This window comes from Monodelphis domestica, chromosome 3, assembly GCF_027887165.1.
Source record: "Monodelphis domestica isolate mMonDom1 chromosome 3, mMonDom1.pri, whole genome shotgun sequence".
In the NCBI taxonomy this organism is placed as follows: Eukaryota; Metazoa; Chordata; class Mammalia; order Didelphimorphia; family Didelphidae; genus Monodelphis; species Monodelphis domestica.
This window is the reverse complement of record NC_077229.1, coordinates 193,024,094-193,050,984: the sequence shown is the minus strand read 5'-3', so window position 1 is coordinate 193,050,984 and position 26,891 is coordinate 193,024,094. Positions and strand designations below refer to the sequence as shown.

At 41.2% G+C, this 26,891-nt stretch overlaps 2 protein-coding genes across 3 annotated transcripts in view; one reads left to right on the top strand and one right to left on the bottom strand.

Annotated features, from left to right (window-relative positions):
* Nucleotides 1–6,589, top strand: part of SLC22A23 (solute carrier family 22 member 23) — a 277,033-nt gene extending 270,444 nt beyond the window's left edge. For both annotated transcript variants that reach the window (XM_003340677.4, XM_007488028.3), the window contains one exon: nucleotides 1,736–6,589. In XM_003340677.4, coding sequence (XP_003340725.1) covers nucleotides 1,736–2,093 — 358 coding nt within the window. In that variant the 3' untranslated portion in view covers nucleotides 2,094–6,589. The remainder of the gene's footprint in view (nucleotides 1–1,735) is intronic.
* A 2,808-nt stretch (nucleotides 6,590–9,397) lies between these two features.
* PSMG4 (proteasome assembly chaperone 4) lies at nucleotides 9,398–24,767 on the bottom strand. The gene is made up of 3 exons (XM_003340678.4): nucleotides 24,507–24,767; nucleotides 19,339–19,414; nucleotides 9,398–9,604 (listed from the first exon to the last, which is right to left on the bottom strand). The coding sequence occupies exons 1-3, from the start codon at nucleotides 24,678–24,680 to the stop codon at nucleotides 9,483–9,485; spliced, it is 372 nt and encodes a 123-aa protein (XP_003340726.1). The 5' UTR covers nucleotides 24,681–24,767; the 3' UTR covers nucleotides 9,398–9,482.
* Between the last annotated feature and the right edge of the window lie 2,124 nt (nucleotides 24,768–26,891).

Below are 26,891 nucleotides of genomic sequence, written 5' to 3'. Positions count from 1 at the left end.
GACATTTTCCCCAGGACTGACCATTCTTAGTTCACATCTTCTTTTATTATCATCTTCTTTGAGTATACTAAAACTTCACACCTCTTTTGTTAACCTTGCCTTTTGTAAGTTTCTTGACCTTTTAGTGATTAACACTTAAAGTGATTTAACCTTTATAGGTACTTAGCACCCTTTTGTATTAGATCTAAAAATAGACCTAGCTTAAGGTTCTAGCTTTACTATGAGTTAGGGACTTTTCATTGTTCCATCAGGAGTTTACAACTTTATCTTCCCCTAAGGCACTATCTGAGCAGGGTGGAGTAATTTTAAAGTTCTCAATAGATTCCTGACCAAGTACCTATATTGTTACAATAGGGGAATGGCTTAACCAAATCTTCTAAGGTAGAGTCTGAGCAGTTTTAAGATTTACAATTCCCCCTGATGATCATTGGGAGACTAATCTCCCCATTGATCATTTACCATAATCATCTCGTATGTAGTCCTAAACGCACTTCTAACTACAGATGTATACGATATTCAATTTTCTAAGAAGAAATTACAGTGGTTAGGGAGGAATAGAAAGAAAGAAAGAAAAACCAATGTTTTGCTAGGCACATTGACAGAAAGCCAAATTAGGAGCAGTCCCCTTGGCATAAAAGTGTACATTTACAATAAATGTTCAATCAAGCTTCAGTTCAATCAACCACATCCAAAGTTCATTCTTGATCTTCTTGATGTAGTGTAGGTTTTCTGGCATCTTTCTGCAACAGTTCATTCTCTAGATTTAGGAGTTATCAAGCTTCTTCCTTGAAGATCTTTTCTCGAACAAAATCAAAATCTTGGATTTTTATAAAAATACAATCTCAAACAAAAAAATCAAAAATCTTGAATTTTAAATTAAAATACATAATATAGACTTAGGCTACAATTTCAATAGTTCATTCTCCATAGACACCCTATCAGGCCCCTTATTAATCTTATCCTGCTGACTACTTCCATTAATAGTCATAGTCAAAATCACTTAAATAAAGAATCTTTAACATGAAAAAAAGAACATCAGACAAACTACGTACATATGGGATATTTGGGAAATAATCAAAGAGGGATGGAGAAAGACTTTCCTGTAGAAGGTGCAATGTTAGCTGGGACTTGAAGGAAATAGAGGAATCCAGGAGCAGAGACGAGGGAGAAGAACATTCATGGCTTGAGGGAAAAGACAGTGAAAACACCCAGAGGCAGAGATGGAAGTATCTTGTTTGAGGAGCAGCAAGGAGTCCAGCGGCTCTAGGCTGAAGAGTATACTGGGGGGAGTAAAAGTTGTCCACAGACCAGAAAGAAAGGTGGGGGAAGATTAGATTGGGAAGGGATCTGGATGTCAAACAGGATTTTATATTTGATCCTAGAGATGATATAGGGAAACACTGGAGTTGGGGATGGAATTCGGGAGAAGATGCTTGCATGTTCACTCTGTGTAAAGGTATTTTTACTGTAAATTACCCAGAAATTGACTGGCAAACTTTCCATAAGTTTTGTTTTTTTTACTGAAAAAAGTACTACGCCTATTCCATTGATTTTGTATTTGAAGTGGTTAAGGAATTCTTGATACAGTCTTCTTTGGCTTTAAAAAACTGTCTGAAATGAAAAAGAAAAAATGGGGGGGGGGGGGGGGAAGGTTGCCACAGGGGGACTCAAACTTCCAGAAAAGTGATAGGTCAGCTTCTGAAGCCTCTTCTCTTGTCTCCCGTCCCTTGAGCAGGTGCGGAGGCTTGGGCTTGGTCCTGGCCAGTGCGGGCTTCGGAATGCTGACTGCCCCGATCATAGAGCTGCACAACCAGAAGGGCTACTTCCTGCACCACATCATCTTTGCCTGCTGTACCCTCATCTGCATCATCTGTATCCTTCTCCTGCCAGAGAGCAGGAACCAGAACCTGCCCGAGAACATCCTCAACGGCGAACATTACACCCGGCAGCCCCTCCTGCCCCACAGGAAGGGAGAGCAACCCCTCCTGCTCACAAACTCAGAACTCAAGGATTACTCGGGCCTCCACGACGTGGTCGCCATGGGGGACGGGCTGCCGGAAAACGCCACAGCAAACGGGATGAAGTCCATGTAACTGGGCTGGCTTTGTCACTTCAGGAGAGGGAGCCCTCAGGGGTCGGGTTTTCTTTTTTTGTCTGGCACAGGTTTACAGACCTGTAAAGACGGCAGGTACGGCCAACTCCAGAAAGGAAAGGAAAGGTCAAATCCGCTGCTAAAGCCACTTAATCACAGGACACTTTCAACTGGTGTGAGGAAATTTCTGCTGACTGGAAAGCAACAAGATGGTGTATTTGAGGAAAGGAACTGGCTGGAGAGATCCCTTCAAAGACTTTCTTTTTTCTGCCATTAAATGTTTGTATTTATTTTGGTCATTTTTACAAGAAGCACTTTATTTCCTTTTCCTCTCATTAATCACAAAATACAATGACCCTTCTCTTAAGAAGAGGCACAGCCATTCCAAGGAAGAGACTTTTCAAAACAAACAAACCAAACCTAAGGAGGCATCTTTTCTAGAGAAGATGAAAACACAACTACTACCCAGAAGAGCAAAAAGTGATTTCTCCCCGTCCCCAAACCCTAAGGCGGCTGCCGGCTGTTGCATAAGCAAATGACACTGTTGTGAATTAAACTGTGACTGCATTTTAGATGGGGGGGGGGGGGGTATAAAATTCATTTGGTTTTGATGGTGAGTCTGTATGTGGTTTAAAACAAAAGAAGCATCATTTTCTACATGTAAGGTAAGACTTTCCCATTTCATAATTAGAGCAAGCAGTTCATAAATCCCAATAAAGCAGGTATGTGGGTCTTCTTTCAGGATGGTTCTTTTGTATTAAATAATGGCTTCTGAAGCTCCTTTGGAAAAGATCCCAAGCATTTCACTCAAAATGAAGACAAACCAATGGCTGTGGACCCAGTTTTCTGATGCCAGGGCTGCCTAATGAAGCGGTTTACTGGGGCAGGACATGGCATCAAGAACCTGAGACTCATGCCCCCTACCCAGATGCCTTTCAGCTAAAGTCTCCCTCCATCGTTAGCAGGATCAGCTGCAGACAGACTCAACTTGAAAGAAGAGTGGCTACTTTCTAATCCTCAAATGATAATGAAAAGTGATGCTGACGATGATAGTAAATGAACAGAGGGAGGCGGTACAAAAACCTTACCAGGTATACATGTTTAGAGCACACACCCTGGGGGAAAACACTTGCTTATGTTTTACTATCGACTATTCATTGACGATTTTCTGACCCGTGGGTTAGCCTCCAGGTGGCTTCTCCCAATCTTTTGTCAGGGCACAAGCAGGGCAGGAACGAGAGCTGAAACTCAAATTGGTCTGTTTTCTATTCAGATCCTTCACCCCACCCCACCCCACCCCATAAAAATGAGAGAAAGAGAGGGAGGATAGAAAAAGTAAATCCTACATAATAAAAAAAATATTTTAAAATAAAATCAACACTGGATTTTAATTCTACCCTCCCCCCCCCCCAGCCCCTAAAAAAAAATCTCATGGGTACTTCTAACTATTGTATGCATATGGAGGCCACTTCCCAAAATGCACCTTCCCAAAATTTATCCGCAGATTCACTGGCCTTCTGTCATTATAAGCCATCCCCAGTGTAGGGATGGATGTAGCAGTCTTGTGGGATGGTTCCCCCAATGACGTTAAAAGTTAGCCACTAAAATCTCGTGTCCTATTTTAGCCCACTAAAAAAGGAACTTTGGGGGTACTCAAATGTGATGCCCCTTTGTAGTAACAGCAAGCAATTAACCTACTAACCCCATTTCCACACAGCTCCACAGATGCCTAATTATTGACAACCTTTGATTCTTAACTTGGTCAAGCTCAGAGAAAGATCAAGCTGAAGTTTTTTTCCTGAGCAAGAAGTTTTGGGTTGTTTTTTTTTTCTGTCCTAGTCGACACCCCGTGTTATGTACGTCTTTGTCCTGGGGCAAAGTTAGTTCTTCCAATGGTCTAAGTGCCAGAATGGGCACGATGTATTAGGCAGCCACATTTCTGCCAACTACTATGTAGCTTGATGTTGAGGGACCCAGAAAAGGGGTTCATTTGTTCTCCGTTTTCTCACCCTAGCCCCTCACCTCATCCCTGTGCCTGCTGTCGACACCCACCGCCCTTTGTCCTCCTAAAGTGGCCCGGTGGGACGAACAGTAGGTAGCGCGGAGTGACCTGTTCCTCAGTGCCCTCGGTGAGAGAAGGCACCGGGCTGGAGAGGGCAGGGGAGGTGTGAATCGAAGAAGAAAAAAGGCAGACCAAAGTGGAGAATGTTTTCTAAACTGTGTCTGAAACAAAAAGCCTACTGCTGCCATGGAGAAAGAGGACACACATCTGGGTTCTTAAAAAACTCTCCCAAGAAACACTGGAGCAGGTGATGGACTTTAAAAAAGAAACCCAGTAATAACTGATCAACGGGGAACGATGGGCTGTTGTTACACAGCTGATCTGTATGACTGTTCTTACCCTCTGTAGTTGCTCGTATGACTTAAAGTTGGGTCTCCTTTGTTCCATGTTGCAAATTTTCAGTCTGCATTCACCTTGAAAAAGGCCTTTCTTTAGATGTGTGCAGTCTTCACGTGCCAAACTTGTGAAATACCTTTTGCCTTTTATAGAGTACTTGCGACAAAATCACATGGCAACAAAATCCATGTAAGTATATGAAAAATACAGACGTGGCCTTGAAGCAAGAGCATCAGACACAAGAGGGAAGGGGCAGTCAGCAAGAGCTCTTTGGACCACAGACTGGACATCTGGGCACCTATCCATGTGTGTGCTTGCACGCACACACACACACACTCAGAGCTGGTACACCTTGCAATCCATTTACTGTAACAGCTTTTTAGTTAACAAGCATTCTTGAAACTGCGGTCTAAATCCCGTGGATTTTTTTCAGATTACACGTATTCAAGCTGTCCATGCTCCTGAGCTGCCTGTCATCTCTTGGAGTCATACACAGTGCTTTATAGAGCCCCTCTTGTTTCAGGGTCTCTACTCTCTTAACTTGGAAAAATAACAAAAGACAACATCCAAGAAACAGAGCCAATGAACAGAAGGAAAAAATAACAATAAAACATATCAAACAACAGGATGGATTCATGACAGGAATTTAAAAGCGGCAGGAGTTAAAAGTGGAGTCCTGGCTCTTTTCTGGCTTTCGAGGCTGAGGGATGATGGAGAAGGCAGAGGAAAGGAGGGATTTTTTTCCCCCACTCTGCCTGACTATAATGAAGTGAACTTGCTAGGAACCTAGTAGGTGGCACATATCTCAACTAGGGTATCCCACTATCCGATTTTGTTGGTACATCCCTCTCAAAGCTCACCCAGGGTGAAAGGGCCAGGCTTTAACTCCTTCTTTTAGTGGCATCATCAGCTGGGAAAAGTTTTCAGTGCCAGCTAAATATTTTTACTGAAATGTAGCCAATGCAGAAGAACCTCTCTCTCTGGAGAGCCCAGGAAAGTAAGGTACGAGGCAGCAGGGGCAGAGAGAAGGGCATTTGGCCCCCAAATCGCTTCTGCCCCACTCTCTGTACAGATGGGTGCTCTGGCAGCTACTTAATGACTTGTCTGTCAAACTTGAAAACTACTCAATCTTGTTTCCTTCCTGGTCGACACAAAGGAAACGCTTTTCTCAGGCGACTTGCTGCTTCCAGTCAGCCTCCTCTTCCCCTCTCCCCCATAGAAAGCATTCAAAGATGTACTTGCCAGCTACCTACATGCAAACCCATTCCATTCTGAAACTTCATTAGTTAGATCTTCAACCACCAGGAGGCTCTGTCTCACCTCCTTTGTCTCCCTTCTTCCAAATGATTAATGCACAAATGCATTTCATCCCCATCCTCCCTGTCCCCATCACCCATTGCATCCACCCATCCCATCTTCAGGTTCTCAAGGATGCTTTGTGCAATCAAGCACCATAGTCTGTTCCTGTTTTCTAAGAGGCTGGTTGGCCATTGACACACTGGCAACATTGGAGAGGGGGTGGCGTGGTTGGTTTCTTTGGTCACTGAGCAGGAAAATGCTAATGATACACAAAAGGAAGTATCCCACTTAAACCCCGATACTTCCTAGAGCCAAACTCTGACATCACAGAACTGGAAGCAGGAGCGCCATGAAATGGACTTTGAATGTCACTCACATCACCTCTAGCCTCTGGATGGCTCCCATGACAGTGCATCCTGCACTGCAACTGCTACTCTTGGTCTTTTTTTTTTTAATTTCTAATGACAAAACCTCATTTTAATGTAGTGTATAAAATGTTTTGGGGAAGGAATATGGTGTAATGTCTAGTGGGTGAGCTCTCCTTCCTTTCTCCCTTCCCCTCCTTCCTCCCTCCTTTCCCCTGCCCCAATTCCCTCAGTTTCTGATGAGGCTCTAATTAAAGAATTGTTACTGTATGTTGATCATTAGTCTGGTGGTGCTTACCCATAGCACAAGCTTAAATCAAATACTGAAACTGTCTTACAAGCTAAGTGTCTGCATGATGTTACATCTGTTGTACCTACTGAGAAATTTGTATGTGAATGTACAGAAATAAAAAAACAAAAAATGTTGCCCCATTACCAGATCTCCAATGGAATGTCTTTCTTAGCTCCTATGGGTCATGATCGAATGGAGGACATTGTCATGGCCAACTTGGCAAGCGTATAGTGTTTTAATTAGTTGTAATCTCTAAGACAAGTGGCAGAAAAGGTGCCAGACCATAATGGGCAGATGATGGCTCCATCCCACTAGGTTCCTGGTCAGCTGGGTATGAGTTTACAAAAGCTATTCCATGACCACCCAGTGTTGGGTCTCCATGCTAGGAAGGCTTCAAATATGGGCTCAGCGTAGATCCCTTTATGGAAGGACCAGCCTAAATCATTCAGAATAAAGAACTGGCCAACAGATGAAGAATTTTCTTTTGCCACAGAAAGTGATATCACCAACTCAGTTTCTTCAACTATAAAATGGATTTTTTTTTCATAACTTGGGCCCATTCCAGCTCTATATCCACAATCAAAGTAAGCTTTCCCTTTGCAGCAGTGGAGGGACGACTGACACATTGAAATATCTATATAGCATAGTTCTTATTCCAGTGCTGAGAAGAAGGGTCCTGGTGTTTACCCCCATTCTTCATGGGGAATTAGCAAGCACTAGTCATCTATGTCATTTCTGTCCAATCTATACTCAGACCACTCATTTGTTTTCATTAAGTTTCTTATAGCTGCTTACAATTTAATAATAAAAATTCAGAGTTGTTTTTGTTGGGAGGTAGTGGTTATGTTATGAAGTTTCTATGGCACTTCCCATTCTCCTTAAATTTAAGGCCACTACAACAGAATTAATAAAGAAAAACCACCTTCTCATATTGGGATATAACAGAAATGCCCATAGAGGTCTGTAACCCAAAGCTTACTCTTAGGATGTAGATCTAGTTGTTTGTTTGTTTGTTTGTTTATTTTTTTAACGTAGAAAATGCTTTTTTTTTTTAAGCCCTTATCTTCTGTCTGAGTAAAATAAGGCAGAAAAGTGGAAGTGACTTGCCCAGCATCACATAGCTAAAGTATTGAGGTCAAATTGGAATGCAGGTCCTCCCAATTCTAGGCCTGGTGCTCGATCTACTGTGCTACCCAGATGCCCCTTAAAATGTCCTTTTTTAATAAAACATATTTATTATCTCTTTCCTCAACAGCCCTGCCTTTTTTTTTTATAACCCTTACCTTCTGTCTTAGAATCAATACTATGTATTAGTTCTAAAGCAGAAGAGCAGTAAGGGCTAGGCAATGAGGGTGAAGCGACTTGCCCAGGGTCACACGGTGAGGAAGTGTCTAAGGCCAGATTGGAACCCAGGACCTCCCAGTTCTAGGCCTGGCTCTCAATCCACTGAGCCACCTAACTGCCCCCCCCTTTTTTGGGGGGTAAAGCCCACTTTTCTCCAGGACAGCAGGAATACCCTACTTTCCTTTCCAAGACACAAATGGCTCCTCTTAAACTGAGGCATGTGGATGTTCAATACCTTTCTCTGGAGGCCAACAAATCTGAGTTGGATGTCTGAACTGAAATTCCTCACAAGAATCTCAGGCTTAACTCAATCCACCAGATCCTATTTCCTTCCCAAAGACCCCATCTATTGAGTGGGTTCTAGGCCTAAACAGCTTAATATAAAATTGTCAACGATGGGTGAAACACAGAGAGAAGCCAAGAGGCTTTGTGGAGTTGGGAATTCCGTGTCTGTCACACAGAGTGAGGCCTCAGACAACTAAATTACAGAGGAATTGTTGGCCAGCAACCATTGAGAGATGCCAGTTTCCCACATCAATAAATCAGAGCCAAACATTTTTTAAAAAGTATCCCCCAAAATCCAAGAGCTCATCCTGACCCCAGAAGATCAGGATGAATTGTGATCTGTGTAGGAGATGGCTGAAAAATCTGAGAGAAAGATGCGGCAGGCCTGTATAGAAGTTGAATACTCAGCTATTCACAAGGTAAAACGTCAAAGATGGAAGAAGAAAAGTTGAAGGAAGAGGTAAGAAAAAGAGGAAGGGATGAAGAGACAAAAATGAGAAGCAAAACATTCTGATCACAAACGCAAAATAAAGTGAAGGAAATCATTGTTCAGTTGCCTCCGACTCTGTGACCCCACTGGGGTTTTCTTGGCAAAGATACTGGGGTGGTTTGTCATTTCCTTCTCCAGCCCATTTGACAGAGGAGGAAACGGAAGCATACAGGGTTCCATGACTTGCCCATGGTCACACAGTATCTTCCTGATTCCAGGCCCAGGCCCTCCATTCATTTGAATGCCTGGCTGGAATAATACTGTCAACTCCTGAAGGGAGACAGCCTCCGGGAAAAAACCACCCTCGCTAACACCAAAGGCAGTAGTACTCCGATCACTTAACTGGCAGGTTCAACACATTTAAGTATCTCCAGTGACTACTGGATCCTTCCCTCCCATCCTAAGGGAATGGAGTCCCCTTCATCTAGTTGAGACGGACAGAGTCTGAACCAGGGTTTCATTCGTATAAGGAACTCCCAGATGAAGGAATCTCTCCCCCAAAGCAGGATGGCTCTAAGAGACAGACAGACAGACACAGAGAGAGACAGGGAGGAGAAGAGTCCTGGCAGGCACAGGGCACTGAGAGGTGTGCAAGTGCCATCTCACAGCCAATGTGGGTCAGGGGTACACCCTGAACACAGCTCTTCCTGAGTCAGAGCCCAGCTCTTTGGCCACTGGAGCAAGCTGCCCTTTATCTTTCTTGTTCTTCCTTTAAATAAAGTACAAAAAAGCTCCAATGCTTGTCACCCCACTGCAGCCTCACCCCCAGAGTGAGGGGAACGGAGAAAGGCAGTAAGGCTAAGTTTAAAAAGCAAAACTCAAACACGCCAACTCCATGATAGACACGCAGCGAATCCACTCCATTTATTCCGCTTCAGTACATAAATTACAAATGCCCTGGCACCGCCGCTCCGTGGCTAAAACTTTTCGGGGAAGGTCTCCATCTCTTCCTTGATCCTGTTCTCTATGAGCAGAGTGAAGTTGCTGTCTGTGTTCTGAAGGTTGTAGCTGACAAACACCTGTTTTTTAGTCTTCCTGGCTAAAAGGAAAGAACACACGGTCACCCTGGGAAATGAGAAGGCGCTGCTTAGCTCCTGTGCTGGGAAAGGGCCAACCTCTCCTCCAAGCGCTCCAGGCTTCTGAGCAACTGGAGGAGGGGAAACGCCCCAGAGGCGAGAGAGGGAGAGGGGGGCACCAAGGAGGGGAGAGAAAGGGAGGGAAAGGAGAGAGGGAATGGGGAGCAGAAGGGAGGGGCGAGGAGGGAAAGGAAGAGCAGGGAGGAACAGAAGACTGGTGGGAACACCACTGGCCCCTCCAACAGACATCATGTGGCAGCCGCACCACCACTAGGGGGCTCCAGGTCCTTTCTCTAAGAGTCCCAAGTGCAGAAGAAGGCTGAGCTCAGTTCCTTCTGACCCCTGAAAGACCTCGGTGTTAGGCCATGGGCCTAAAAATTGTAAACATGGTATAAGACTTCATTAAATCATTGGCATCCCCAATGATGTAAACCACCGGCTAACCCAAAAATTCTATGGCCTTCATTATTAATAGATGACAAATGTTCTTGCATGTTGACAAACATTCTTAATTAAATTAAGGCCAATGCCTTCTCTGCCATTAATCGTTTCCTACTTGTCCTGTTCATAGTTTATCTGTACATATCTGTTTGCAACTTGTTCCTTGAGGAAAGGAACGGTCTATTGCCTTTCTTGGCAAGAAGGTGCTTAATAAATGCTTGCTTACTGACTGACCCAAAGAATACACCCACAATAAGGCCCGTTTCCATCCAGTACAGCAACTACACAGGAGGCAAATTACCCTTTACGTGGGAGTAGATATCCTAGCTGGGTCGGCCTCTGTTTTGTACCCTGATGGCTGTCCCTCTCTCTCCCAGGCACCGAGGAGGCCACCCCAGCCACGGTTCACTCGTCTTTCTCTTTGGTGGCAGCAGTGAGCTGGCCAAAAATAAATCCAGCCCAGGTGCCAGCCCTGAAGACCTCCCTCCGAGGGACCAGGCCCCCTCCTGTAAGAACGGCATGTGGGGGTTTTCCCTGGGAATGGCTCCTGCAGCCATGTCCTATTCCTGTGCCCAAGGCAGCAAGTAGGCAGAAAAAAAGATGAACCTCTGTGCCAGTCAGGGGCAAGAGCAGATCCATACCGTCCCCCACTCAATGCCAGAGCCCATGCTTAGGGCACGAGGTGTGACAAACCACACACCCCCAAACCATAATCTGGCACAAACAGGAATCTCCTAGTTGGCGGGACCCAGCCATCTGCAATTGGGGATGGGACCGTCTGGGGGACTTTGTCAATCTACTACCTGCCATGGCCCCCCAGACGCTGACACAAGAAAGCAGAGAAAAAAAATCTGCTTTACAGGGGTCTGTCTGCTCCTTAAAGGAACACTGTGCCTGTTGGCTTAAGAGATATCTATTTAACCACTGCTGTGGTAGCAGACACAGTGCTAGGTACTAGTTTTTTTTTTAAAGTGCATGCTCAAAAGGAGTTTCTGTTTTAAAAAGAGAATTGGGGGAGCAGCTAGGTGGCTCAGTGGATTGAAAGCCAGGCCTAAAGATGGGAGGTCCTGGGTTCCAATCTGGCCTCAGACACTTTCTAGCTGTGTGATCCTGGGCAAGTCACTTAACCCCCATTGTCTCACCCTTACTGTGCTTCTGTCTTAGAACCAATAGACAGTACTGATACTAAGACAGAAGAGTTTTTAAAAAATTAAATAAAAGGAAAATAAGGCATTCATTTAAATAAGAATGATACAAGGGAGGTGTTTGGTCCGGTGGGGGCAGAAGAGATGAAGAAATAAAATAGATTCTGTAACATTTTATCATATTCAAGCCATGTTTGCCTCTTTGCCCATAAGCTAAGTTTAGAAGTTCAGTTCCACTGCCAATCATGGTCTATTCTTGCTTCAAGGAAATCTGTCATGCTGGAGGAATTTGTGTGACATCAGGGAGTCGGGGAGGGATTATATCTTTATGTCACTAACTACCCTCCAAGGCGATCTGCTCTGCTCTCCAAAGAAATCTGGTCCACCATCTCCAACCACACACATGGACTCCAACAATGAACATTTCTTAGGGTCAGTAAAGAAGGAAGGGTTGTTGCTAGCTCCTCATTCCCCATTTCCAACCAATCGTATCCTCACCCCCATGATGCTGCCAGACTGGAACCATCTACCATGTTTTCCCCACTTGCCCAACTCCACTCTCTTGTACTTTCCAAAACTAGTAAGCCCAAAGCTAGTAATCCCTCACTTGGGGGCCTTTGGTCATTGAGAGAGGCCACTGATCCAATTTATTGGGAACTGCTGGCCTAACTAATAAATTGATCATGCTCAGGCCACTGTCTCAGGGGGTGTCAGGAACAGCTTCTTGGAAAATAGCTAAGACGACAATCCTAATTAATGACCAGCTCTGGCAATGGCGCTCCCCTTGTTAATTTTTCTTTCTTGAACAACCTTCAGCAGTTCCCTATTGCCTAATGGACCATATTACAAACTCTTCAGACAGCCTTAGATTTTAAGACCTTTCACAACTTTATTACATATTCTGCCCTTTCACATATTCTAAATTATTAAGCTGTCAACTCTGGGGTCCCCACTCAGCCCCACTGAGTTAGTGAAATTACTAAAAAGGAAAATCAAAAACAATGGAGAGGATACAAGAAAACAGGAGCACCAATGTACTGCTAGTGATGCTGTGAATTAGTCCACCATTCTGAAAAGTGATTGTAACTATACCCCCAAAAGTTATTGAACTGTCCTTTCCTTTCTATCATTTTGGTATCATTACTAAGCCAAAGACATGAAAAAAGGAAGGAGAGAAGGGAGGAAGAAAAGGATGCAGGAAGGGAAAGAGAAAAGGAAGGATGTATCCATACGAAAATACTTCTAGCAGTTCTTTTGATGAATCCAAAACTAGAAACCAAAGGAGTGTCCATCAACTGGGGGAATGGATGAGCAAAGGATAGTATATGAATGTAATAGAAGATAATTATGCCATAAGATATGATGGAATAGACAATTTCAAAGAAACTTGGGAAGAATGATGAAGAATAAAATAAGCAGAACCAAAAAAATTTCTACTGTAATATAAAGGCAACTTCAAAAGATTTGAGAATTTAAGATCAAGGGCAGCTAGGTGGCCAAGTCTCAAGATGGGAGATCCTGAGTTCAAATCTGTTCTCAGACCCTTCCTCGTTGGGTAACCCTGGGTAAGTCATTTAACCCCCACTGCATAACCCACCTCCTGCTGGAGAGGTAATGAATTCAGTACACAAGATCAGACACACATTTTAGAGCATGGTCAATGTGAGAATGTTTCTTGTATGAGAAGACTATGTTGTTCACTGAAAAAATAAAATTTAATGAATCATAAAGCATTCCCCCCTCTCCCCATGCCTGGAATGTACTTACTCCCTCAATAGCTCTTTGTCTCTTCAAATTCTCCTCCTTCAAGGTTTATCTCAAGTGGTAAAAAAATTCTTCACCTACCCCCAAAGATTTAGGTCCCCCAGACAACCTAAATTTGGCTAATGGCAACACTTGTCAAGGAGATTCTTAACTGACTTGAATGGTTAATTTCAAAATGAAATTCCTTAGACAATATAAATTAGACTAGGGAAAAGACTAAGAAATAAAAGTGGTGAGAATCAAGGACCAGCAGTAGTAACTCTTATTTTCATCTTGCTACTTATTTTCACAAATAATTTGAAGGTCTGACCATATCACTATCTCTCTGCCTCCCACCCCAGCCTCAGCCTGCCCCACCTTTCTAGACTTTTTACACCTCACACCCCTGAGAGGTACTCTGCAATCCAGCAACACCAGCCTCCTTGCTGTTCCTCAGACAAGATGCTCCATCTCCCAATATTTTCACTGTTTATCTCTATGCATGGAATGCTCTCCCTCCTCATCTCTAGCTCCTGGATTCTTTCAAGTCCCAGCTAAAATCTCACCTTCCTCAGGAAACCTTTCCCAATGCCCCTTAGCTCCAGTGTCTTCCCCCTGCTGCCCACTCTGTAGGAGGTAAGTATCTATATTGTCCATTCCTATGCTGGTATGACAGCCAACTCAGTGCTCCTGTCTAATGTTCTAACATGCTATTCATCAGAGGCCAGGTCTACCCCGTCAGACCTCTGCAGAGTGCCAAACAAGACCCCTCACAAGGAACTGATAAAGGGAGGAGGAGGAGACAATGAAGATGACAGTGATGATGATGACTGATGGTGGCAGTGATGTGACAATGATGGTGGTGATGATGACGATGATGATGATGATGATGATGATGATGAAGATGATGATAGCTGCTAACTAGCGACAATTCTGGCATGTACCTGCCCACTGGCCCTGATGGAGGTCCAACAATGCCCAGGGTTGGAAGGGATGAGCTAGTGCCATATCTACAATATGCCCCCAGGCTTGTCCAGTTCAGTCTCCACATTAATCCATCCCCTTATTCTTAGCACCCTCCCTCTGCTACTTAACATACTGGGTAGACAAACAGGCCAAAGAGGAGAGAAGGTAAGTTTGTGGTCAAATAATCTAATGCCTAAGTGTGGTACACTGTAAAAGAATTCATCTCAGAATGAGGGAGTTTTTTAAAGAGTTTTTCCTTGAAGAGGCTTACACCCACTTCAAGGATAAACACCAAATTTCCATATCTTGCCAGTTAACAAAAGCTTCACAAAAACATTTCGGAGAACATTCTACCATCAACACTAATAAAGACCTTCAGACTAGAAGAGGTGGAATAAACACAATTAAAAGGGAAATGAATCCCACATAGGTGAAGGTCTCCTTGAATTCTTTTAGATGAACAAGGAGGAATTTTGTCTTTCTGTATCCCCACACTCCAACCCAGGGTGCCCTGCATACAGTAGGTGCTTACAAGATGTCTACAAAATCCAAATGAATTGCTAAATAGAGATCAAACACACAGCTCTTGCCATACAAAGAGTAAAAGAGGAGTCCTTGCAGTTCCAAATGAGTTTGTGCTTCTTTGGATCTTTAGACCACAGGGTAGAATGAGGCTTTGCAGTTCTAACTGCTGCACCACAGCTAGTGATCATCATGCATCATGCAGAACAGGAATGCTGCTTGAAGACTAGATCCAGGTCAAATTTCCAAAAACGGGAAGGAAGTGGGGTTCAGAAGTGAGAGACCTGGGAGCCAGAAATCTGTCCCCAGAGGCTGCTGAGAAGATGGCAGGTCAAGGAGCCCACTCTTCCTGACCCCTTCAACAAAAGTCACCCAAAGCAGAGAGTATGTTTGTTAGTAAAGGTCTCTAACAAGAGTTCAAAAAGGAATTATGAAAGAGATGATTGCTGAGTATTTTAAATATTGTTGTTGTTCAGTAATATCTGACTCTTTATGGGGTTTTTCTTGGCAGATACTAGAATGGGTTGCCATTTCCTTCTCCTGCTCTTTTTATACATGAAGAGACTGAAGTAAACACAGGGTTAAATATTTTGCCTGGGCTCCCGTAGCTATGTTTCTGAGGCCAGATTTGAACTCTTTTCCATTGTGCCACCTAGCTGCATTTCAAATACAAAGCAGTAATCACTAGATGGCAGGTGGCCTGGTCAAGTCACACTAATCTCCAATTCCTGAACAAAGTCTCCAATATTACCAGATCACAGGAATGCCAATGACAGAATACACTTGAATTTCATTCAGGCATTTGACAATGTCTCTTGTAATCTATTCTGACATAGCAGAAATATGAAGTGCCTATGATTACAGTTAGGTAGATTTGTACCTAGTACACTGGCCTCAATCCAAAAAGGCTTGAATTAATAGAAGGAAATCAACCTAGACACAGATCTATGATAGCATGGCACAATTGGCCTATTTCTATTTAAGTTTTTAGAAAGAACTTGGAAATTTATTAACTTGCTGATAGTCGAGTCACTTACACTTGAGGGTTTAGTTTTCACATTGGCAAAATGAGGATAATAAAATGATACTGGTTAATAATAATAAAATATAATGATAATTATAAAATGAGAACAATAATATCTATATTTCAAATGGTATATATGGAATAGTTTTGTAAAAATTATGGCACCACCTAAAAGAATGATTATTGTCATCATCATAGCATAATGGAATATTTATCAAATTTTTAAGTAATAAAAAGCTAAGAAAGGACACCAAATATATATGACTTAAATTGAATTGAATTAAAATGAATTCATAAAAACCTTTATAAGTTAGAATAGAGGGGCCAAGTATAATGAGATGAAATATAATAAGGACAAACTTGGATCCAAAAAATTTTAGCATAAGTATAAGATGGGACCCCAGGAAGGTAGTTAATGTAAAACAGATTCCGCGGTCTTAACTGGCTAACAACTCAATAGTAGTCAACATGGGAAGTGGGTGGTCAAAAAAGACTAATGTGATTCTGGGTTGCATTTAATAGAAATAGATTTTTAAATGAGAGGTAAATTAATACCATTATATCTATACTTGTTGAGGCTACACTTCTGGTACTACTGGGTTCAATACTGGGTACCACATTTTATAAAGATTTTACAATAGCCAGACCCATGCTTTTCCAGATATCTTCCTTTTATAGCACTGAATGTGTAATGTCTACCTCTTGCCCTAGGAACTATAATCAAATTAATGCTACGAGTGTTTCTGCAAAAGGCAAGTCAATTGATTGTACTATTGATCCACTCATCATTGGGACTTCCCAGATCAAAACACCCTCCTCTCATGCTTGGTTGGAAGAGAAGTCCCTAAGCAGAGGAACAGCTTCTCTTTTGTATCTATATTCCTAGTATTTATTTCACGCAGTGCCTTAAGTGAATGATAAATATGTTTTTCACTAATTCATTCATTTAATCAGGATGGTAAGAGGACTAGAAACAGTTTTACATGGGCGATCAACTGACAGAATTGGAGAAGCTTATTTAGCATGGAATAGAGAAAACTTTGGAGGAAAATTTTTTATATATGTGTGTATATATACATTTGTTTATATGTTTATATAAAGATATACTTATGTATATATGTATATTTCATATACATTTATGTGTGTATGTATATTTCATATACATTTATGTATATATGTATATGAGTTTTCTCCAAATAAGTAAAAGGCCTTCAGATATAAGAGAGATTAGATTTCTTCTTTGTGGCTCAGAAAGGTGGAATAATGACCAGTGGATGAAATTTTTACTGAGAAGCAAACTCTTATAGCTCTTAAGGAAGAACTTCTCAACAATCAAAGATGTACCAAAAAAAGGCTAGCAAATTCCCTTACTCGACAAAGCACAGATGACGACTCATTACAAATGCAGTCAAGAGGAATCTTGAGGTTCCTTCCAAACTCAATACATTATGATAAGAACAACATTAAAACCTCATTATTACAGACTGCACCAATTCAGAATTTGCAATAATTCAGGTGCAATATTCTAAACACACTAAGTATAAAGTATGAAAAACTTCTTCTGTTTAGGGGGGAGCAAAGCTTTTTCCACATGGTGATATAACCATATGATTTTTGCTATTTGTGTTAACAATGTGGTCACTTGTGTTGATGGTTTTCCTAGTGTTGAACTAACTATGCTTTTGTGGTATAATTTCAAACAGTGTGTGAGCTTTGTGATATATTGCTGTAATTTTGTTGCTAATATTTTATTTTAAAGTTTTGCAATATCATTCATTATAAAAACTGACCTAAAAAATACTTCCTCTAAATTTCTTGTTCTTAGACTATTTAATAACATATTAATTAATTTTCTTTTCATATCTAAAGAACTCAAGAAGCAGGTAGATGGCTCAGAGACTTGAAAGACCATGCCTGGGGATGGGAGGTCCTGAGTTCAAATTTGACTGAAGTACTTCCTAGCTGTGTGACCTTGGCAAGTCCCTTAGCCCCGATTGCCTGGCCTTTACCAAACACTTCTGCTTTGAAAATGATACTTAGTATCAATTTTAAGACTGATGGTAAGGATTTTTTTTTAAAGACTGCCTTATTGTGGCTTAACCCATCTCTCCCTGAGTCTTCTAGACCAACCTTGCTTTGTCATTACCCAAACCAGGGTCACTTTCAATTCAAACATTTAAGTATCTATAAAGGCAAAAATAAAATTCTCTACTCTCCACTTTGTTCTTGCCTGAATTACCAAAATATTTGAGGGAAATCAGCCACTTCTTTGTCTGATTCTCCACAACACTTTGAATTATATAAGACTTTCTAAGTTCATTTTACATCACAGGGAGAGTGAAGGAAAGTCAGTTCTTCATTCCCACAAGTATTACTACTGTCCTGCAAAGACTCACAATAGGGCAGAAACCCACAGCCAGCCCCTGAAAACAGCCTATAAGACTCCCAACTAATCCCTGACACAGCTTAAAAAGTAACTAGGAAATAGTTAACAAAATCAATAAAACATAAATAATGTTAATATGTCATTTTCTAAGTCAATGTAATATATACCCAAAGGGAACCAGATTAAAAAGTAACTGGGAAATATTTAATTAAATAAATAAAAATTCAATGAAACATGTTAATATTTAGTTTTCTAAGTCAATATAATATATGTACACAGGGATCTTTATGCATGGTTGGTTTAGTGAACCCCATTTCTATTTGAGTTCAGCACTCAGGTTTAGGTATGTGTTAATATCTATGGCATTTTTTTCTTTAAACCCTTACCTTCCACCTTAGAATCAATCCTGTATATTGGCTCCAAGGCAGAAGAGAGGTAAGGTCTAGGCAATGGGGGTTAAGTGACTTGCCCAGGGTCACACAGATAGGCAACGTCTGAGGCCAGATTTGAACCCAGGACCTCCTGCCCTTAGGCCAGGCTCTCAATCCACTGAGCCACCCCATTGCCCCACTTTGGCATTTTCTAAAGCCAATGGGCTAAGGGAGGAGGCAAAACAAATTTTTCTTAGAGACCTAGATATTAAATTTATACAATAAGTCTATTTTTCCCAGCTTTATTCACATACTTCTGATAAAGCAGAAAGAACTATGAATTAAAAGTCAAGAGAACTTGATTCCAGTCTCAGTGTTGCCACACCTAGCTATGTGACCCTCAGCAAGTTCCCCAACTTCCCTTGGGCTCATTTTCTGAATAAGTAAGAAGCTGGATTCAGAGGTCTTGAGCATCCTTTTCTATAGTCTCAGTCAAGCTCAGAAGCTCTAAAAAGATACTCAACTCACTGGAGTGACGCTTAATAAATCTGTCACCCATCCACTTAGCAGGTATCCAACACAATAAACTCAATTGAGAAAATCCTAGCCCTAAGACAGAAAGATAACCATGGCAGACAAACCTTTTTGAGTATAATGAGCTTTGAGAAAATACATTCAGCAAAATTCCACTTCTATAAAAGTCATAACAGATAATTAATCATCACATTACTTTTATAATTTATATATTACATTTAATACACTATATGATTATTATAAATTAATTACAAAAAGTTTTTAAGGAAATCTTGCTCTACAAAATAAGGAGTTTCAGTATTCCTTTAAATAATGAAATCCCCATATTTATTTAAAATGGGGTTTTTACCCAGTGGAATTGCTTATCAGATCTGAGAGGGGAGAGGAAAGATGGGAGGGAAAGAAAATGAATCGTGTAAAGGTGGAAAATTATTTTTAAAATAATTTTTTAAAAAGAAAGAAAATGTAAATAAAATATAAAATAAAATAAAATGAGATTTTTATGTGACCTTGCCAATGACTCTCCAAAATCGGATTATGTGACCTAAAGCATCCTGCTACATACCTAGTCGCTGAGCGAGACAGTTGGAGGTCGTGTCAGAGGTGTCTCCGAGAAGGGAAGTGGAAACTGGGATGGAGTCCTGAGAAAAAAAGCAAAGAATAAATTGCTGTTACTCTAGCCCAGAACAGGGCTCCCTACGCCTCAAGGGTTGCTTCTCTCTTGGAACGGTAGTGTTAAATCTCTAGACACGAACATGTCTCCTTCGGGGCCCCTAAGGCAGCACCTGTTATTTAGGAGTTAAGCGCACAAGCTCTCTGGGCACAGCGCAGCGGAAGGTCCCCCCGCGTTAGAACTCTGCCGCCTAATACTCCTGCAGAAAGTCCGTACTTCCCCTTGCCCTGAAGCCGACTCTAGAACCACCAAATAAAGAGGGGAATGCTAGAGTCCGAGCATGCATCCTTCTCTACATCTGGGGAGTCCAAGCGTTCTATCTCCTCAACTATGCCTGATCCAAATGAGCCACCGTTCCTTGGGAAAAAAGTCCCCCTTCCCGCCAAAGATTCTGTTATGTTCCGTAGGGTGAATGAGGATCCCATCACTCTGGGAAGCGAAGAGAATGAGAATCCTTGATAGCCCTTCATTTATCTGGGATATGGATTCATAATTGTGGTAATTATGTTTTATAAGGTTATATAGCAAATTGAATTTAATATATTTAGCCATTTTTTCTTTAACTTCATATTAACTGTCATTTCTGCAATGTCCCCTTTTTCTGGAAGTCTCTGTAAGCCAGCATTTTGCAATAAGGTGTGGCCTAAACTGAAGGGAGTGACTTATAGGGCACCCTCCAAGCAACAGGTCAAAAGGTTTGTGCCCCTTTCCTGGCATGCACAGAAGACCCAATGTGTAAGGTTCTTTGGGCATGCGCAGAATATTTGTCCTCTGGAGGATGGATGTAGAGCATGTAGGGGCTGGCTGGGGACTGCCTGTCCAGAAAAGAGCAAGTCTTAGGTAATATAAGGGATGGAAATCTTTCATTCAGGTGTTTCAGGCTGTGAAGAAAATCTGAAGACCCAGCTTTTCTAAGATACCATCCGGCTCTCAATAAACTTGTTATTGGCTTGGAGCTTTGCCTCTGTTTATTTACAGACTGGCTGAAGTACAGGGGACAGAAGGGAACTAGCTATTACTGCTTATCAAAATAAAATGGATTTCTGCTCCTTCTTGGCCAGAATTTGTTTCAGAGAGGAAATGTGACATCTGAAGAAGTTATCACTGAGCTAAAATACAACATGAGGTCCTTGTAGTGTAATTAACTGTAATTGTAATGTAATGTAAATATAATTGACTTTCAACAAAAATAAGAGTAAAATTCAGAGGAACATGAGATTTGCTAAAACTGATGCAAAATGAAATAAACAAAGAGAACAACATGCAAAGAGAATGCAGCTGTGTCAATTAAAAGGTCACCCTCAAAAATCAACTATTTTCTATATAATATAACCAAATCCAAGAGGCAAGAATAGAAAGGCAATTCCCATTCCAAAAAACTAAAAAATTCATAAAATAGCTGGGGATAAATCCATCAAAGCACAGAAAAGATTTGTATGGATTCAATTACAAAGTGCTCCTTAAAGTAATAAAGAATAGCTTAAAGAGCCAGAGGAACATTCCGTGCTCATGGCTGGGCAGAGCTAACAACATTACCATAGTTAATTTATACTTTTAATCTGATACCAATCAAATCAAATGGTTAATTATAGAACTCAACAAAATACTAACAAAAAAATTTTGGCGCAACAAAAGATCTAGAATATCAAGAAAAAAATGATGAAAAGAGGTAAAGATAAAGGGGAAGTAGCACTTCTTGACCTCAAACTATAAAATGGCAGTCACCAAGACCAACTAGCACTGGTGAGAGAGAGAGAAAGAAAGAAGAGAAAAAGAGAGCAATAAACGCAACAGACTTAAAAGGAAAAATAAGAAACACTGTGATTGTGTTTGATAAAGTATAAAATAAATTACCAAGGGAAAAAACCTTTTCATTTGATTAAAAAAAAAAACAGCCAGGAAGTCTGACAAATTGGGTTTAGACCACTTTACACCATATTCCACAAAACATTTTAAATGGATACATGACTTTAATATTAGAGATCGTAACAATTATTTTTAAACTGGAAGAAAAGCAACTCCTCTATCTCTCACAGTTATGGGTAGAAAATGTATTCCTAACTAAACAAGGGATAGAGGTAATTGCAAAAGATAAACAGATAGCTTTGATTACATGTGTCAATGTGGACTCTAGAAACCCTGAGTTTGTAGTAGCATGAGATCTAAAGACCCCAAGTTTGATCTTGCTCCAAGAGTTTCAGTCTAGAAACAGATCTTAAAGTACTTTAGGTGGAGTTAACAGACTCAATCAGATGTTAAGAACTCTTTTTGTCCTAGTAGGTCTTCCTATTGTATCAAAGTCCTTTTTCAGGTAGCCCAGCCTATGGCTGGATCTTTCCTATTTGTGTCCATTGTAAAGCATCAGCCTCTCTCTGATAATCCTGTCTAGAACTCCTCATTGCTTTGTAGCCATTGTAAAGCCAATCAATCATATTCCCTGTTCCCAGTTCCACAAGAGATATATAAGTCCCCCAATTTTTATGGTTCCTTGGAGCTGTCATCTAACACAGTGTCACTCCCAGGGACACAGTACCCAAAGTAGCCAGAGCCTCTGCCTCTGTGTGAAGGTCTAAATATTTATGCCATATGCCTCTCCTTGGTTTTTCTGACTATTTAATAGTTCTGTGTTTTTTCCAGTTTAATACATGAAACCGAAAAACATCTGAACAAGCAAGATTAGTATACTTGGTATAAGAAAACAAGTGGTCGGGAAAAAATCTTTGTATCAAATTTCTCTGATAAAAGTTTAGCATACAAAATATATAAATAATTAACAAATACAGAAGCAGATGATACAGATATACATGATATACCCATATAGATAATATTGATATAGATATAGAAAAAACAAAAGGCAACTCCCAATATATAGACACAAGAAATGAACAAACAGTATTCAAAAGAATTGCAAGATATTCACAAACTCATGAATGTTCCAATATTAATTCACTTATAATAAGAGAAATGCAAACCAAAACAACAACTGAAATTTCATTTCATACACTACAAATCAAGTGTTGCAATGCTGGAAGGGTTGTAGGAAGGAAAGAGACAAGCACTGATAAAGTCCTTATTTTGTGCCAAGCACTGTCCTCAAGTGCTTTACAAATATGATCTTATTTGATCTTCACAACAGAGAGGTGTTATTATTATTCCCACTTTATAGTTGAGGAAACTTAAGACAGAAGTGGCTTGCCTGGAGTCACATAGCTAATATCAGAGGCCTGACATGAACTCACGTCTTTCTGACTCCAGGCCCAGAATTCTATAATGTTTAATTATCTAGTTAGCATTTGGTTATCTGAAAAGCTAAGCTATCTAGCTGCTTCTAGATGTTTTCTTGTAGGAAGAGCAACACACAGGTACATTGCTAATGGAACTGTGAATCAATACAACTATTTTGGAAAGCAATTTGGAATCAAATAAAGTAAAATATCCATACCCTTTGAACTAGAAATTACTAGGCTTATTCCTCAAGAAGGCTATGGATAGGAAGTTCGCGAATCCAACAAAATATATATCAGCACTTTTTGTGATAGCAAAGAATTGAAAATAAAGTAGATGCTCATCCACTGGGGGATGGCTAAATAAATTGTGGTCTATGAATGTAATGGAATACTACTATGCTGTAAGGAATGATGTATATGGTGAACACAGAGTAGCATGGACTGGTAAGCAGAGCCAAAAATAATAATATATATATGATGACAACAACAGAGTAACTGAAAAAAAAATAGTGTGTAGAGAAATGGGGGAAAGGGGAAGAGAAAGAGACAGAGACAGAGAATGTGTGTTAGTTGCAAGGCAGCTCAAAAGGAGAGATATGAGAAATTACTTCTCTTTGCAGAGGTGGAAGACCCACAAGGAGGAGCTCCCCAATAATGGGCCAGAGATAAATTTTCTCAAGATGAAAATTAGTCATAAAAATTACACAGTGTCTGGGTGAACTAACTGGTAACTGAAGCCCCTTTCCATCTTATTTCTATACATGATAATTAGTCATTTAACACCTGCCTAATTATACGTTTTCTCCATTTTTAAAATGGAAATAATATCTATAAGTAGTTTTATTTAACTAGGTCTGTGTTTTAAAGTTTTCCCCTTTTTTATATTTAAAGAATTATGGGGCTGAGGGGCAGCTTGGTAGCTCAGTGGATTGAGAGCCAGGTCCAGAGACAGGTCATGAGTTCAAATTTGACCTTAGACACTTACTAGCTGAGTGACCCCATTACCTAGCCCTTATCACTCTTCTTCTTTGGAACCAATACATAATGTTGATTCTAAGACAGAAAGGTTTTTTGGTTTGGGATTTTTTAAGTATAATTATGGGAGCAGCGACTTTGCATTAGGCCTGGACTCCAAAGAGTCTGAGTTCAAATGTGGCCCAGATACTTCCTAGTCATGTAAACTCAATTGCCTAGTCCTTTCCCCTTCTTTCTAAGGAGTTGCTATTGGGCCAGAAAGTAAGGAGGTTTTGTTTTTTGTTTTTTTAATTATACATTGTGAATTCAGTATCATTTTACAATTTCTATTTACATTACTGTAGTTCCTGTGTGTGTGTGTGTGTGTGTGTGTGTGTGTGTGTGTGTGTGTGTGTGTGTTCCTGGTTCTCCTTACTTCACTTAGTATCTGTTTATGTACATCTTCCCATATTCCTTTAGTTTCCAAGTTATTGGAGTTCAATTCAATAATGAGACCTTGTGCTCAATGCTCAGCATATAGAAAAGAGGGATCAATCTCCTGCGTGCCATAGCTAGCACCCCCTCTACCTCACCCTCATTTCCTTGGGGATGGCGGAGATGGGCAATTAAACAAACAGAAAGATCCGCATAAAGTGGGGCTGGGGGTTCAGAAAGAAGTAAAAGGCGAGATTTGCCCAGGTGCGTGCACAATCGGTCCTGCAGGGAGTGCATCCATTCGGATGTGCCCCGCACTGAAACTTCCCTAGGTGGTGCAAAACCCACATCTCCCCCACCCAAGGACTCCCCAGGAGCGCTCGGTGCGCTCCCCGGTGCGGCAGGGGCTCGCTGCAGGCCCGTGATCTCTGTCCCGCAACTCACGTAACGGTTGCACATGGCCACGGCAAGGTTGCGCAGGTTGGGCGCCGCGCCCACCCACAGGAAGAGCGAATCCGTCAGTCGCATCACGTGGAAGTGGACGAGCTGCTCCCACAGCCTCACGCTGAAGTTGTGCAGGGAGATGTCCCCGCTACCAGGCGCCGGCAGTCCCTCCATGCCGTCCTGGGATTCCCGGCGTCACCAGGCCAGCCAGTTCCCTGGCCGCCAATCCTGCTCTCCCGCGACCCCGCCAGACCAAAGCAAGCGATGGCCGAAAGGGGGAGCCAGGATTTCGCTTTCGGTTTCCAAGGGAAGTGGAGAAGGGTGTAAATGGAAAATGCTCATTGGGTGCCGTGGCGCCTCCCAAGCTAAGTAACTCTGCTGCCTCTTTATCTTTTCAGAAACCATTAAGTGGGCTAGGAATGTGACTATCCCCTCTCGCTTCATGCTAGTGGTTTTGGGGTTTATGCATCGAGTAGTATTTATCTCGGGCTTTAAAGATCTGACACGTTTTATTTACAATTATTTAGAATTTGTTTTGTTTACGAATTTATTTGCAAAATGGTACTTGGAAAAATTCTTTACCATCTCGTCTCTTTCCTTCAGTTTGGATTCTAAAATCCCTTAAGGGAAGCCAATGTCCTAAGGTCAAGGAACAGATTCCTCAGCTTCAGAAATGCCTAAGACAAATCTGATTGCTTTTTTTTTTTTAAACCCTGACTTTCTGTCTTAACTCTAAGGGTGAAGGCTAGGCAGTTGGGGTTAAGTGACTTGCCCAGGATCACAGGGCTAGCACCTGTCTAAGGTCACATTTGGACCCAGAACCTCCTGACTCCAAGCCTCACACACTCCATCCACTGAGCCACCTAGCCACCACTCATTTCTTTATTTTTTTAAACCCATCAATGGTGTGTATTGTTTCCAAGACAGAAGAGCAGTAAAAGGCTAAGCAATAGGGTTTGTATGACTTGCCCAAGGTCACACAGCTAGGAAGTACCTGAGTTCACATTTGAACAGAGGCCTGGCTCTCTGTCCACTGGGCCACCCAACTGCCTCTCTATTTCTTTAAAAAGAAATAAAAATATGTTCTAGTGTGTCCTTTTGTCTTTGTATGGTATTTATTCCCTGCACCCATCCTTCCAAACTGATCCCCCTTTATGATCACACACAAAAAAAGACAATAAACCTAAAACATCCGAACTAGTGACCCTATCTACCCTTACATATTTGGTCATATTAGTGCTGTCTTTCTTTGAGCAGCTTATCTCTTATAAGAGACTATGATTGCTATTTTTAATTACCCAGAATTTGACTTTCTTTTAGTGGTCTTTTCATTTACTAAGTGTCGTTCAGTTGTTTTCAGCCATGCCCTATCTTTGTGACCCCATTTAGGGTTTTCTTAGCAAAGACCCTGAAGTGGTTTGCCATTTCCTTCTCCAGCTCATTTTACAGATAAGGAACTAAGGCAAGCAGGGTTAGGTGATTTGCCCAGGGTCACAAAACCCTGTCTGAGGCTAGATTTGAATCCAGGAAAATGATCTTCCTTAGTCTTGGCACTTTATCCATTAGACCACCTAGCTGCCTTCATTTACTTGTAGTCACTGGAAATATTGTTCTCTTGGTTCTAGATCAGCTCCTACAAAATTTTCTGTTTCTCTGAATTCTTTATATTTTTCCCATGTTGTTCCAAGATATCGTTCCATTCCATTCATATAAAGTTTATTTCTTCAGCTGTTTCCAAACAATGACACCCACTTTATTTCCAATTGTTTGCTCCCACAAAGAATATTATGTCAGTTGTGATATTTGGACCTTCATTTCTGTCTTTGACTTCCTTGAAGTATGTGCTCATAAATGAGATAAATGTGGCAAAGGTATGTCCCCACTCTTTTTTTGTATAATTCCAAATTGATATCCGAAACCACTGCACAATTTCACTATCATAGTATTAGTGTGCAATACTACTTCATTCAGAAAAAAACATTTTCTCAGTCCTCATCCTTTTTTGATGTCTCTGCAACCTTTGACACTATTGATCATTCTCTCCTCCTAGATACTCCCTCTTCTCTGGATTTTCATGATACTACTCTCTCCTGGTTTTCCTCTTAATTTTAATGCCAGAAATGTGTCCAATTTGCAATAAAACAACTGAGAAAGAATTCTGAACCAATAACTTTATTAGAGGGAACTTCCCCCCTCCAAAAAATAAGATCCAAGAACATCTTCATCGCCCGAGAGTCCCTACCTTCTCCACTGAACAGCTTTTATGCCCTTCAGGGCTCAGCCCCATCCTTATATGCCTGGTTAGTCCAGACATCAGTGAGTTATCTCATTGGTGGACTACAAACTCTTGTTGATACTGTCAACCTGGAAAAACACAGAATTACT

Bases quoted from the DNA above. Each gene is read 5' to 3' on its own strand.
- PSMG4 (XM_003340678.4), bottom strand. From the start codon at position 24,680: ATGGAGGGACTGCCGGCGCCTGGTAGCGGGGACATCTCCCTGCACAAC. The intron at 19,415-24,506 runs GTGAGTTGCGGG...TTTTTTTCTCAG, and splicing joins TGGCCATGTGCAACCGTTAC to GACTCCATCCCAGTTTCCAC. The intron at 9,605-19,338 runs GTATGTAGCAGG...CTTTCCTTTTAG, and splicing joins CTGTCTCGCTCAGCGACTAG to CCAGGAAGACTAAAAAACAG.